General features: G+C 45.2%; 1 protein-coding gene across 2 annotated transcripts in view; it reads left to right on the forward strand.

The window, feature by feature from the left end:
* The window catches only part of MCU (mitochondrial calcium uniporter), a 146,460-nt gene that overhangs the window by 111,141 nt on the left and 19,747 nt on the right, over window positions 1-15,572 (forward strand). For both annotated transcript variants that reach the window (XM_070752269.1, XM_070752268.1), the window contains exons 2-4: window positions 4,038-4,107; window positions 9,719-9,889; window positions 12,216-12,320. In XM_070752269.1, coding sequence (XP_070608370.1) covers window positions 4,038-4,107; window positions 9,719-9,889; window positions 12,216-12,320 — 346 coding nt within the window. The remainder of the gene's footprint in view (window positions 1-4,037; window positions 4,108-9,718; window positions 9,890-12,215; window positions 12,321-15,572) is intronic.

The following is a 15,572-nucleotide window of genomic DNA, read 5'->3' on the forward strand; positions in this document are numbered from 1 at the left end:
GTTCCAGGACCCCACGCGATGATCGATTTTTAGCGAAGTAGCGGTGCGGAAGTAAAAACACCATCTGCGCTTGCGCAGATGGTGTTTTTGCTTCCACTGCCGCCCGCCCTTCGCCCGCCCACCCCGTTGCTCGCGCCCGCCCACCCCATTGCTCACGCTGTTGCTGGGGCCGCTTCCCAGCTGGGGAGCCGAGCTAGGGAGTCCCGACCGCCCGCGCGTTGCTGGGGAAAGCGCGCGCGCTTGGGGAATCCCTAGCTCCGCTCCCCAGCTGGGGAGCCGAGCTAGGGAGTCCGGACCGCGCGCGCGTTGCTGGGGAAAGCGCGCGCGCTTGGGGAATCCCTAGCTCCGCTCCCCAGCTGGGGAGCCGAGCTAGGGATTCCCCAAGCGCGCGCGCTCTCCCCAGCAACGCGCGCGCGGTCCGGACTCCCTAGCTCGGCTCCCCAGCTGGGGAGCGAGCTGCGATGTCCCCAAGCGCGCGGGCACCGCCCGCCCGCCCACGCTGTTGCTGGGGCCGCTTCCCAGCTGGGGAGCCGAGCTAGGGAGTCCGGACCGCGCGCGCGTTGCTGGGGAAAGCGCGCGCGCTTGGGGAATCCCTAGCTCCGCTCCCCAGCTGGGGAGCCGAGCTAGGGATTCCCCAAGCGCGCGCGCTTTCCCCAGCAACGCGCGCGCGGTCCGGACTCCCTAGCTCGGCTCCCCAGCTGGGGAGCGAGCTGCGATGTCCCCAAGCGCGCGGGCACCGCCCGCCCGCCAACGCTGTTGCTGGGGCCGCTTCCCAGCTGGGGAGCCGAGCTAGGGAGTCCGGACCGCCCGCGCGTTGCTGGGGAAAGCGCGCGCGCTTGGGGAATCCCTAGCTCCGCTCCCCAGCTGGGAAGCGGAGCTAGGGATTCCCCAAGCGCGCGCGCTTTCCCCAGCAACGCGCGCGCGGTCCGGACTCCCTAGCTCGGCTCCCCAGCTGGGGAGCGAGCTGCGATGTCCCCAAGCGCGCGGGCACCGCCCGCCCGCCCACGCTGTTGCTGGGGCCGCTTCCCAGCTGGGGAGCCGAGCTGGGGTGTCCCCGCGCGTGCCGCCCGCCCGCCCACGCCGTTGCTCGCGCCGCCGCTGGGGTCTTACGGGGGCAAGAGGGGGAAGACCCAGGGAAGCCTCTGCCCGGCGGGGAAACTCCACCATCTACGCATGCGTGGAAGGGCACGCATGCGTAGATGGTGGAGTTTACTTCCGGGTTGAAAACTCGCGAAATAGCCCTTTCGCGATCCTTGAGGACGCGAAACTCGAGGGTTCACTGTATATACAGTAATACCTCATGATACGAACTTAATTGGTGCAAGGAGGAGGTTCGTAAGACGAAAGGTTCGTAAGACGAAACATTGTTTCCCATAGGAAACAATGTAAAGTCAATTAATCCGTGCAACCAAACCCCCCCCCGCAAAAAAACGGCTTTCGGCGACTGCTGGGAAGCCGCGCGGCTGTTTTAAAAGGTGACAGCCGGCCTGGGGGGCTTCCCAGCACCCCCCGGGTTCGGGGGGGTGCTGGGAAGCCCTTCAGGCCGGCTGCGACCTTTTAAAAGAGCCGCGCCGCTTCCCATCTGTCTCCTGAAGCCGAACGGCAAAGCCGAACGGCGCGGCTCTTTTAAAAGGTCGCAGCCGGCCTGGGGGGCTTCCCAGCACCCCCCCGAACCCGGGTTCGGGGTTCGGGGGGGTGCTGGGAAGCCCCCCAGGCCGGCTGCGACCTTTTAAAACAGCCGCGCCGCTTCCCATCTGTCTCCTAAAGCCGAACGGCAAAGCCGAACTTCCGCGTTTGGCTTCAGGAGATAGCTGGGAAGCGGCGCGGCTGTTTTAAAAGGTCGCAGCCGGCCTGGGGGGCTTCCCAGCACCCCCCCCCAAACCCAGGTTCGGGGTTCGGGGGGATGCTGGGAAGCCCCCCAGGCCGGCTGCGACCTTTTAAAACAGCCGCGCCGCTTCCCAGCTGTCTCCTAAAGCTGAATGCCAAAGCTGAACTTCCGCGTTCGGCTTTGGGAGACAGCTGGGAAGCGGCGCAGCTGTTTTAAAAGGTGACAGCCGGGCTGGGGGGCTTCCCAGCAACCTCCCGAACCGAACCCGGGGTTCAGAAAAATTTTGCCTCTTCTTACGAACTTTGTTCGAGTTACGAACCGGGTTTCGGGAGGCTTCTGGGAAGCCCCGCCGCCCGGCTGTCACCTTTTAAAACAGCCGCGCGGCTTCCCAGCAGTCTCCGAACACCGGTTCGTAACTCGAAAAAAGTTCGTAAGAAGAGGCAAAATTTTTCTGAACCCCGGGTTCGTATCACGAGTTGTTCGTAAGACGAGGGGTTCGTATCTTGAGGTACCACTGTATATTCATTTTTTTCTTGTAAGTTTGCTTGCCTAAAATGCACCACACTGATCAATCTAATGTTAGATATTCTGACTGGGACTGCTGAATATATCCCCTCCTCCTCTTTTAGTGACCACCTTGGTTAAAAACCACTTGCAAATACAATGGTAATAAATGGTAATAAAAAATCATTTTCTGGACAATGTGCTTATTTATAAACAAATTTCATGGGCATGCTGGAATGGCTTGGTATGAATGCAATAGAATTGCTTCCCAGAATTGTGGCTATTCCGTCACTCCAGGTTTTCAGAAATAAAGTGGGAAACCATTTAACCAGGATGGTATAAGGCAGTGATGGTGAACCTATGGCATGGATGCCACAGGTGGCACATGGAGCCATATCTTCTGGCACATGAGCTGTTGCCCTAGGTCAGGTCCAATGTGCATGTATGTGCTGACCAGCTGAGATTTTTGGCTCACAAAGAGGCTCTGGGAGGGCATTTTTGACTTCCAGAGAGCTTCCGGGCAGATGGGAAGGGCGTTTTTACCCTCCCCCAGCTCCATGGAAGCCTTTTGAGCCGGGGGGGGGGGGGAGGTGTGAAACACGAGCCTACTGGGCCCACCAGAAGTTGGGAAACAGTCCGTTTCTGGCCTCCAGAGAGCCTCTGCAAGTGGGGGAAGCTGTTTTTGTCCCTTCCAGGCATTTAATTATGGCTGTGGGCACTTACATGATAGCGCACACACACTCTCTTTCGGCACTTGAGGAAAAAAAAGGCTCGCCATCACTGGTTTAAGGTCTTCTGCCTTGAGCAGTGGAAGTCCTCTAGGGTCTCTTCCAGCTCTATGACTCTATGGCAGGGGTGTCAAAACTCAAGACCCACTGGCTGGATCCATTCCAGTGAAAAATGAGTTTAGGAGGGCCGCGAACTGCCCTCCCTAGCTCCATTTTCACTGTCAGAGGGTTGTAGAAGGCCATTGCAGTCATAAGCGGAGGCTGGGAGCCCGTCTTTACTGGCAGTGCACTTGGGCCACCATTAGCACCCCCTGCATGAATGACATTGAGTTGGCCACATCCATTCTGGCCATGCTCACATACACCCCAAGGTCAAACATAACCCTGATGAGGCCCTCAATGAAATTGAGTTTGACACCCCTACTCTATGGTCTAATGACACCAGCATAGCTGTCTGAGGGAATTTTATCAGATGGAAAAGTTAGTAAACAATGATCTTCACATCATTGCTTTCTCTCTCTGCCATGTGTTTACTTAGTGACCATTTCATTTAATAGCCTGGTCATGTGGAACAGAATGTGGTCACTGAACAAGGAGTAGTGGTATATGACTCCGTTTCTAGCCTATCCTGTTAGTGTAGCATTCCATTCTTGGTTCTGTCCGCCTATGAATGACTTTTTTCCATTTGTTAACTCCAAATAGAAATTCATGCCCAAAGAACTCTTAAACATTTAATGTCTGCCTAATTTGCCTTTTAACAATCTGACGATCAAAAATGAAAGGTATGAAAACTGGTTTAGGAGAATATCTCCATCAAATGATGAGGTTTTTCTTCCATTGTTAAACCTGGTTTACTATTTTCCATGCTGTAGTTGTTAAAAGAGATAGCAAGATTAAGTATCATGGCATGGGTCGTCTGAAGCAACTGAACATTTACTGTTTTAACAACAACAAAAAATGCTCATTTTTTTTTCTAGGCGCACCAAAGATTTCCTCCTTTGCAGTCTATGGGAGCTGTCTATTGCAGTACTGTAGTGCCCTCTGATGGTGAGTAATATATTGATAAATCTTTCTTTAAAGGGTTTTTGTTCAGATGGTCAAATAATTTGTTTTTTAGCTTAATTAATTGTACTTTTTCAAATTTAAAAATGATGAAAAAGGAGATTAACTTAGAGGTGTGTGTGTGAGAACCCTTTTTCTGTTCAAATAAACTATTGAGGCATCTTGCTTGCTTTAGTCTTTCCACAATACTGAATTGCAAAATATGGGTCATCGTTATTGGGGGTCATTTGTTTTTCTTTTCCATATTCTGCTTTGTTAAGGATCTTTCTCCACGGCTATTTGTTCATGACAAAAAAAACAAATAATTTCTTTTCCAAGACAGCATCTTTGTAACATGTGGGAAGGCTGTTCAGAGCTTCTGCCTTTGTTCTGAAGGTCAGGGTTTTTTTGCAGACAGTCTCCCGTACACCAGGGCTGCTGCTTCTCCTTCAAAAGCCAGCTTGCCTATATTCTGTGCAGTTATTACACTTCTGCATTCTTTCTGTTTTGAAACCGGTGTGCTTTTTAAGACCTTTGCTTTATTTTCGGCATCTCGGGTTGAATTTGAAATGCAGATGTGATCTTATTCTGACAGATTTCAGTTTTCTCTGCTGTGCATTCATGAGTTCACCTCATCTACCATGTTTGACCAACAAATATCGGTTGAGCTTCTTAACTAAATTCCTTTAGTGATATTTGCTTCTTAATACACCTTAATCTGAATTTAAGAACAGTTGTGGTCACCCCTTCTGAACTTTTGTCCTGCTGCTATCTGTCTGTGACTCACCTGGTCATGGAGAATACTGCAAAACAACCAAGTGAAATGTGAAATTATGTTAAGACATGGAAACTATACCACCATGTTGGAATGTTATAGCAGATAAGTTATTTTCCAAAACACCTGAAGGCAGGACAAGAAACTAAACAAGGAGAGCAATGGATGGAAACTGAACAAGGGGAGAAGCAACCTGGAATTACGGAGAAACTTCCTAACAGTGAGGGCCAGTGGAACAGCTTGCCTTCAAAAATCATGGGCGCTCCATCACTGGATGTTTTTAAGAAAAGACTGGACTGTGTGACCACATGACCGTGGTGGCAACAGTGCAATGCTTTGTGACAACCATTTATCCAAAATAATATGAGGTCTCCTGCTAGAGCAGGAGGTTGGACTATAAGACCTCCAAAATCCCTCCCAGCTGTGTTATTTTATTATATTCTAACTGGAAGTGCTTTACAGGTTGTAAAGCATCCTTTCTGATGCCATTGTAATTCTTGACCATTGTTTAAAAAAACCACCCCAAATTGAGGTCTACCTGTAGTTCAAACAAAAAAAAAAATCATACCTTTTTAAGAAAAGAAAGATGATTAGAAGGAGGAGATCTTTCAGTTTATTTGGGGAAATCATCGGTCACCAATTTTATGTAGATATATCATCTTATATAACCAAATTGTTCCACTTGTTTCAGATTGTGATTGATGGATGGCTGCTATTGCTGATGCTGCAAAAATGGCATTGCCTAAGTTCAAGAAAGAAAATACTGCAGAATTAGATTGCAGTACACGTGTTCCCTCGATTTTCGCAGGGGATGCGTTCCGAGACCGCCTGCGAAAGTTGAATTTCCGTGAAGTAGAGATGCGGAAGTAAATACACTATTTTTGGCTTTGAACAGTATCACAAGCCATCCCTTAACACTTAAAACCCCTAAGTTGCAATTTCCCATTCCCTTAGCAACCATTTAGATTATTACTCACCATGTTTCTTTATTAAAGTTTATTAAAAAAATATTTATTAAAGGTGGACGAAAGTTTGGTGATGATATATGACGTCATCGGGCAGGAAAAACCGTGGTATAGAGGAAAAAACCGCAAAATATTTTTTAATTAATATTTTTGAAAAACCGTGGTATAGACTTTTCGCAAAGTTCGAACCCACGAAAATCGAGGGAACACTGTATATTTAAAATGTTTGAATGCAGCACCAAAGTTGAATTGAATTGGATTGAACTGAATTCTTTTTTGGCCAAGTGTGATTGGACACACAAGGAATTTCTCTTTAAAGCATATGCTCTCAGTGTACATAAAAGAACGCATACATTTGTCAAGGAACAACACTTAATAGGGTACAAAATTGCATATAGGTCTTTTACATGGGTAATGGGAGAGGAAGAAGAACAGTAGCACAAAAAATTTAAAAAGGTCATATATTGCTGAAGACTCAGCCCGTGTTTCCAAGTATTTAGAACTATTTACCAGATTTGGTTCACCACCTTCTCCTTTTTAATGGCACTGCTTGTGCTCTGTTTATCTCTCAGCTAAGCCCAATTGGTTCACAGATGCTGAGGGCTGGCTTTCCATAGGGAATATCCTTTTGAAACTACAGGTTGCATCATCTTGTCAACATGCAAAAACTTGTTTCAATAATCAGTAGTTTTATTGATTCAGGAATGGATGGATTCAAGGTTGGAAAAGTAGGATGACTGAGGAAACATGCAAGTTTGTGACTTAGATTTTTAATAAAACAAAGGTGGGTTGTTATGTCATAACCAGCATATCTAACACAGATATTTGGGAAAGCTTCTTTAACTGAATCTAAAGGAATTATTTCAATATGATGGTGTTTTAGAGCTTGGTTCTCCAATACTTTTGATGCTATTCATTCCCATTTCATGAAACCACATCTGCTACCTAAAGCAATCATATCATTTTGACCTGCATATAAAACTCTGTCAATACTTAAAACATAGTGCAAAATGTGGACAACAGAGGACAACTTGCAGATTACAGGGTAACTAGCCTTACTTTTACATCAGTTAGAATGTGCTGCTGAAATTGGCAATAAAACTGTGCTTTTTTTCCCCATTGGGGAGTCAACTCATGCATTACGTTTTCATGAAATATTTAGACCTCCCTTAAAAGCTATCCAGATCCCAAATGGCTGAAATTTCAGCCCTATCTTTGTGTGTGTGTGTGTGTGTGAGTCCTGCAGACCTAAAATCAACTTCACACGAAGACTAAAACTACTCTTGCTGAGATCGGCTATAATATGAATATAAATATCTGAATATAATATAGCATATGAAGAACTAGGGGAGACATGATGGCATTGTTCAAATATCTCAGAGGATGCCACAAAGAAGAGGGAGTCCAAATATTCTCCAAAGCACCTGAGGGTAGGACCAGAAGGAATGGGTGGAAACTAATCAAGGAGAAAAGCAACTTAGAACTAAGGAGAACTTTCCTAACAGTTATAACAATTAATCCATGGAACAGCTTTTCTCCAGAAGATGTGAATGCTCCAACACTGAAAGTTTTTAAGAAGATGTTGGATAATCATTTGTCTGAAGTGATGTAGGGTTTCCTGCCTAAGCAGGTGATTGGACTAGAACAGAGGTCCCCAACCTTTTTAGCACCAGGGACCGGCTTTAAGTTAGACGAGTTTTCCACGGCCCGGGGGGGGGGGCTTTGGTCATATGGGGGTGGGGTTATGGAGGGGTGGAGCTTAGTGACGCAGCCCTCCACACTTCTCCACAGGGCGGGGAGAATCAGGAGGCTCCTTTGGCGGCTGGGGGCTGCCTGGCTTTGTGATTTTGGCTGGGGGGGGAGTTAGGAAGGTCCTACTTCTCCCCCCCCCAGCCAAAAATTCAAAGCCTATCTGCTGGATACGGGCGATGAGTGGGACAGAGCGGCGCGGAAGCCTCTTGCAGCAGCTGCCACAGCCACCGGCTTCGGCGCTGCTCGTCCCGCTCATTGCCTGTGTCTGGCAGAAGCTGCTGCCCGAGTGCTCTTGGCCGGCGGGATTTAAAGTGCTGGGGTGGGGGGTGTCCCAGCGGGAGGCGAAGCACTGGGGTGGGGGGGCTGTCAGGACACCCCCACCCCAGCACTTTGAATCCCGCCGGCCAAGAGCACTCGGGCAGCAGCTTCTGCTGGATACGGGCGATGGGCGGGACGAACGGCGCCGAAGCCGGTGGCTGTGGCAGCTGCTGCAAGAGGCTTCCGCGCCGCTCTGTCCCACTCATCGCCCGTATCCAGCAGATAGGCTTTGAATTTTTGGCTGGGGGGGGGAGAAGTAGGACCTTCCTAACTCCCCCCCCCAGCCAAAATCACAAAGCCAGGCAGCCCCCAGCCGCCAAAGGAGCCTCCTGATTCTCCCCGCCCTGTGGAGAAGTGTGGAGGGCTGCGTCACCGCCCGACGCCCCACCCCGTCCTGCATAATGTTCTCTGCCGGGAGGGCAGCGCCGCCGCGGACCGGCTGAAAACCCCCAACGGCCCGGTCCTGGTCTGCGGACCGGCGGTTGGGGACCTCTGGACTAGAATACCTCCAATGTCATTTCCAACTCTGTTGTATTATTATTATTATTATTATTATTATTATTATTATTATTATTATATAACAGAATCTTCCAAATTGGAATAGGTTGCACTTCCTCTTTCTCCCTATAATTCAATGAATAAGGGAGCTGTCTGTGTCAACCAATGGTTCCCAACCTATTTTTGGCCATGGCTCACCTAAGCATCTCTAAAATCCTGACTCTCCCCCTCCCTCCGTGACATATAATTCCTACTATTCAAAACGTGAACTAGTCATTTGGAGGAAGCGTAAAAGGCTTGGTTTAAACAAGGTTCTAGTCGCCCCCATTAAAAATCAAATTACCCCGCTGTGAGGCTTGGGCCCCAAGTTGGGAACCACTGGTCTAAACTATTTCCCGATATTATCTGGATGTTGTGCACATTAAAAAAAAAAGTTTAACCCCTTCTTGGTATGGTGATGGAGCTTGCATATCTCACTCACGGTCATCTTCTTTACTGTCTATAACAAGGGTGTCACACTCTATTTCATTGAGAGCCACATCAGAGTTGTGTTTTACCATGGGGTGTGTGGCGGGGTAGGCGTGGCCAAATCAACATCATTTGTGTCAGCTCCTGTCATGGCCTGAGCTCTCTGCCAATGAAAAGTAAGCTCAGGAAGACCGCACACGGCCCTCCTGAGCTCCGTTTTTGCTGGCAGAGGCACCACGAGATGGTCCTTCGTTGTTTCCAGGGTGGCCCTGCAGGCCAGATTTAAGCACCTTGTGGGCCAGATGCAGGTTTTAGATCTTGAATTTGACACCCTTGGTCTATAATGTGGCTCCAACCATTTTGGAAATGAATTCATCTCCCCTAATACCAGAGGAGAAATTCAGTTTTCTATATTCAACAGAATATACAATAGCATTTATTTCCAATGATCTCCTTTCTTTTGGGACTTGGATAACATTTACTTTGAATGAAGTAGCTATTGCTTCACAACCCATGTTCCAAAATGATTGTTACATGAAAAACTCCTTTTCCTAGGGAACACTTCTCAAGAAGGAAGTGTAATTGAATAATTGAAGTCAATATTTGGCAATCTTCTAGGAATGTTAGAAGTATAGATTTGGGAAGGCTGTGAAGAAACCTCTAGCGTAACCCTCTGCAGTGTTCAGAAGAATCAGTTAAACTATCTATGATATCTATGATAGTTTAGGATAACTAATTTTGTGAAATGTGCCTTTTGTCTATAGGCTTCAACTTAACACCAGTGTACATTGTTACATGCCTTTCTGAATCTATTTCAGCTGTCCCTGTTTATCCTTTTCAGACGTTACAGTGATTTACCAAAATGGGCTACCAGTGATATCCTTGAGTCTTCCTTCTCGGCGGGAACGCTGCCAGTTTACACTTAAACCTCTCTCGGACTCCGTTGGAATATTCTTACAACAACTCCAGGCAGAAGACCGGGGAATCGACCGAGTTGCAATTTATTCACCAGGTACTACTGAGCATTACTGGATGAACCCAATGACCTCCTTTGGCTTTAGATTAGATCACTATTTCTCAACTTAAAAAATTTGTGGACTTCAGAATTCCCCAGCCAGCATGCTCTTGTGGATTATTTAGAATAGAATAGAATAGAATTTTTATTGGCCAAGTGTGATTGGACACACAAGGAATTTGTCTTGGTGCATATGCTCTCAGCGTACATAAAATAAAATATACATTTGTCAAGAATCATGTGGCACAACACTTAATGATTATCATAGGGGTCAAATAAGCAATGAAGAAGCAATATTAATAAAAATCTTAGGATATAAGCAACAAGTTACAGTCATACAGTTAACATGGGAGAAAATGGGTGATAGGAATGATGAAAAAAACTAGTAGAATAGAAGTGCAGATTTAGTAGAAAGTCTGACAGTGTTGAGGGAATTATTTGTTTAGTAGAGTGATGGCGTTCGGAAAAAAACTGTTCTTGTTTCTAGTTGTCTTGGTGTGCAGTGCTCTGTAGCGACGTTTTGAGGGTAGGAGTTGAAACAATTTGTGTTCAGGATGTTAGGGGTCAGTAAATATTTTACCCGCCCTCTTTTTGACTCGTGCAGTATACAGGTCCTCAATGGAAGGCAGGTTGGCAGCAATTGTTTTTTCTGCAGTTCTGATTATCCTCTGAAGTCTGTGTCGGTCCTGTTGGGTTGCAGCACCAAACCAGACAGTTATAGAGGTGCAGATGACAGACTCAATGATTCCTCTGTAGAACTGTATCAGCAGCTCCTTGGGCAGTTTGAGCTTCCTGAGCTGACGCAGAAAAAACATTCTTTGTTGTGTGCTTTTTTGATGATGTTTTTGATGTTAGGTGACCATATTTACACTCAGGGCTATTGATGTGGCTATCTTTCACTCTTTTGTTGACTTTTTGTTGTTGTTGTTGTTACATCTGGAGATTGGGGTTGTGTAAGATTAGCCGCTTCACTTTTGGAGAAAGAAAAATAGTATGTAACCAGGGGTGGGATTCTACTGGTTTGGATCTGACAATCAGCTGGGAGCGAACTGGTTCGCTCTGATGATCAGATGGGCCCACTCACTGCCCCTGCGCTTTGCTGATCTATTATCTTCTCAGCTGATTCACGCTGCAGAGTGGATTGCCATGCCTCAGCTGTGTTTCTCCCCAGCAGTAATGCCAAAGGTAAGTTTTCGCAAAACTGCATACGCGGGCAGCGTGCATCAGGCGTGTGTGCGTACGAAATACCCACCTGCACAAAAAGTGTGCAATCATCACTGCATGTAACTTTTGGCAACAGAGCAGAGTTCCAAAGAGGAGAATGGTAGTCACCAAGTAGAAGTTAAATATGTAATAGAAAAAGTAAAAGTATAAAATAGCAGGTCTTAATTATATCGAACACATGCTGGCTATATTGGCCAAAGATTTGTCAGTGGATCAGGGTAAAATCAGAAGAGAAATAGACAAAAGATGTTAAAACAATCTCCCCATTTGCCATTTCTTGCTTGTAATAGTATCTGTCAATTAAAAAAAAATTCTTCCCCTCAAGTCCATTTCTGGTCTTAGGGCTCCATTGGGAGAAAAAAACATTTGAAAATGGAAAGTTGTTTGCAACTAAAAAAGATAGGAAATAGGTGTCCTACCCACTTTTGTGCCCCCCTTCCTACCCACTTCTTTTGGTTGATGTTTTTCCTCGTGATCCATTTTGCCCATCCACAGCCCTGCTTCTACCAGGTAGAATTATACAAAGAATAGTTTAGTTGTGAGATACAGGTAGTCCTCGTCTTACGACCAGAATTTGCATCATTAAGCAAGGTAATAGTTGGCACAGTTGTTCAGCTAATTACTGCAGCTGTTAAGTGAATCACATAGTTGCTAAGTGAATCTGGCTTCCACCATTGACTTTGCTTGTTGGAAGTCAGCTGGGAAGGTTGCAGATGGCGGTCGTATTATCCTGGGATGTTGCAACCATCCTAAATAAATACATGCCAGTTGCCAAGCACCCGAATTTTGATCATGCAACCATAGGGATGCTGCAGCAGACTAAGTGAAAGGACTAGTCATAAATCACATTTTTTTTCAGCGCTGTAACTTCAAATGTTTTTCAAGTCAAGATTTACCTGTATTTTTGAGATTATATATTAGAACCAAAGGTCTTCAAATTTGGCTTAAAGTTGCCAAGCTTGGGTTAAGGGTCTGCCTTAAACTATAGTTGCAGTTCATTTCTCCAGGATGGAATAGTCCTAATTTTCAATGGAACACTGCTGGAATATTAATAAGTCATATCTAGCTCTTAATACATCTATTCCTGTTTTGCTTTCAGATGGAACACGAGTAGCAGCTTCCACAAGCATAGACCTTCTACTTCTCGACGAGTTCAAACTAGTAATTAATGACTTGAGTTACCACGTCCGTCCACCAAAGAGAGGTAAGAGGAGATAGAGTTCAATTGGGATAGATTTCCAGAAGTCATTTGCATGAAACTCCTCCATCCAATAATTAAAAAGATAATTTCATGCCTGTTTCGAAAGATGTGTCTTCTCCAAATCGCCGGCCATCATGATATCCATGCTATTTCTCCAAGCCTTGAGAATAACGGTGCTATGTCTGGTTTAGTTGAGTCGCGGCTGACATTTTTTCCTATATTTTGTGTATGTGCTGTGAAATGAGTTTTAGTTTTGAGAAGAGAAACTGTTGCAAAATATCTTCAATCCGCTTAGGTAGAAGAGGACCCGACTGAAACCTATGTGCTTCAGTCTGAGAATGTAACAGCAACCATCATTAATATCCAGTTGCCAAATGCCTGAATCTTGATCACATAACCATGTGCAACAGTAAATAAGTGTGAAAAATGGTCATAAGTCACTTTTTTCAGTGCCGTTATAAACTAAACCTTTTGTCACTAAACAAAAGGCTGTACTTGTGATACAACAATCAGTGCTTTATAAAAACCTATCAACAAGGCACCTCCTATAGTGGACTTAACTAATATCTTGACCAGTGATTGGGCAAGAGTTTAATCTTCACAGCCTTTTAGAAGACTAAAAGGTTCGGGATCTTCTGCATTTTAGGGGAGACTTTTACATGTTATTTTTCTCTTCAAAATGAGCACTCAGGGTCCACATTTTTAGTAAAGGGAAAAGATGAAAACAGGCTTGATTTTTATTGTCATTCGTTATTTACACAGTTTCATCTTTTAACCAAAGCTAGATTTCATTATCCACCCCCCCCCCAACTCCCATTCAATGTTGTCTGATTTTTGGAGACCTCCTTACCCATTGTCTCTGGAGATTCTCAATCATCCAAGTCATAGCTGTCCCAAAGATGCTTTTTTCAAGAGGCAACTGGACTTTCTGTTTTTTGTCTTTGAAGACGTTTTGCTTCTCATGCAAGAAGCTTCTTCAACTCTGAAGATAGAGCTTCAGAGCTGAAGAAGCTTATTGGATAAGAAGCGAAACGTCTTCAAAGAAAAACAAGAAAGTTCCGTTGCCTCTTGAAAAAAGCACCTTTGGGATTCCTTCCCCATTGGAAGGGCTTAAACAGATGTTTAGGGCTTTCTAAATGAAGATACAATATCCTTTCAGTAAAATGTTAAGAAAGAAAGTTCAAACAAATTGTCTTGTACCTTGAGGTATAAAAATGTAAATTAAGCTATATTATTTATTTTATTTATTATTTATTTATTTATTTATTATTTGGGTTTGTATGCCGCCCCTCTCCGAAAACTCGGGGCGGCTCACAACAAGTGAAAAGACAATCCAATACATAATCCAATTAATTAAAATATTATAAATTTAAGAAAAACCCCTATACTAACATACACACACACAAGCATACCATATATAAATTCAACGTGCCCAGGGGAAGATGTTTAGTTTCCCCATGCCTGACGGCAAAGGTGGGTTTTGAGGAGTTTACGGAAGGCAGGAAGAGTAGGGGCAGTTCTGATCTCCGGGGGGAATTGGTTCCAGAGAGCCGGTGCCGCCACAGAGAAGGCTCTCCCCCTGGGGCCCGCCAACCGACATTGTTTAGTTGACGGGACCCGGAGGAGGCCCACTCTGTGGGACCTAATCGGTCGCTGGGATTCGTGCGGCAGAAGGCGGTCTCGGAGATATTCTGGTCCAGTGCCATGAAGGGCTTTAAAGGTCATAACCAACACTTTGAATTGTGACCGGAAACTGATCGGCAGCCAATGCAGACTGCGGAGTGATGGTGAAACATGGGCATATCTGGGTAAGCCCATGACTGCTCTCGCAGCTGCATTCTGCACGATCTGAAGTCTGGATCATATTAGTCTGGATCAAAGTCTTATTACTTGAGCTTTCTTAGGACTCTTCAGATTAAATGCATAAATGGGGGGAAATCTATTTGTAATGGTTTGAATATGTGCTCATTCAGACACCTCGAGGTTCGATTACTGCAATGCTCTCTACATGGGGCTACCTTTGAAAAGTGTTCGGACACTTCAGATCGTGCAGAACGCAGTCGTGAGAGCCATCATGGGGCTTCCAAGATTCGCCCACGTTTCTTCAACACTCCGTGGCTTGCATTGGCTGCCGATCAGTTTCTGGTCACAATTCAAAGTGTTGGTCATGACCTTTAAAGCCCTACATGGCATTGGACCAGATTACCTCCGGAACCGCCTGCTACTGCACAAATCCCAGCAACTAATAAGGTCCCACAGAGTTGGCCTTCTCCGGCTCCCGTCGACAAAACAATGTCGTTTGGCGGGCCCCAGGGGAAGAGCCTTCTCTGTGGCGGCCCCGGCCCTCTGGAACCAACTCCCCACGGAGATTAGAACTGCCCCCACCCTCCCTGTCTTTCGTAAACTACTCAAGACTTATTTATACTGCCAGGCATGGGGGAGTTGAGATATTCCTTCCCCCTAGGCCATTACAAGTTATGCATGGTATGTTTGTGTATATGTTTGATTTTATAATAAGGGTTTTTAGTTGTTTTTATTATTGGATTGTTACATGTTGTTTTTATCATTGTTGTTAGCCGCCTCGAGTCTACGGAGAGGGGCGGCATACAAATCCAATAAATTATTATTATTATTATTATTATTATTATTATTATTATTATTATTATTATTATTATTTCTTATGCTGGATGGCATGTCCTGTCCATTGTGTATTTCATCTCATTTTTGTATATGGTTGTATTTCTTTCTGACATCAGAAATTCTTATATGATTCAGATGGTGCAGAAGTCCTCCATTTCTTTTTCCAGACTCAAACTTCTGCCAAAAGGAGCCAAAAATGAGGGCACCTGGTGATCTTTAGACATTCTCTGCATTATTATTTGATTTAAGTTCTATTTTTATCATTACATGAAACAAGACATTAATTTTTTCATGCATCTGTTTTATGTTGCTTTTGTTTTGTGAATGGATGAAACTCATCTTCCTTATATACCCTTACAAACCTTAAAGTATTAAGAGGGAAATGGAGTGTAAAGAATTTGAAGTACTTTTCTGATTTGCCAACCCATTTGAGTACAATTTTCACATAGTCATGCATTCCGTATTTGTAATGCTATACCATCTTACACAAACACACACACAAACATACATAGATTTAATAGTTAAGGCACTAGGCTGGAAATCAGGAGATTTTGAGTTTAGGAAATGGAAGATGCTTTTGTATATGTTTGCTACACTGAGTTATTTGTAAAAATA

This window comes from Erythrolamprus reginae, chromosome 5, assembly GCF_031021105.1.
Source record: "Erythrolamprus reginae isolate rEryReg1 chromosome 5, rEryReg1.hap1, whole genome shotgun sequence".
NCBI lineage: Eukaryota > Metazoa > Chordata > Lepidosauria > Squamata > Dipsadidae > Erythrolamprus > Erythrolamprus reginae.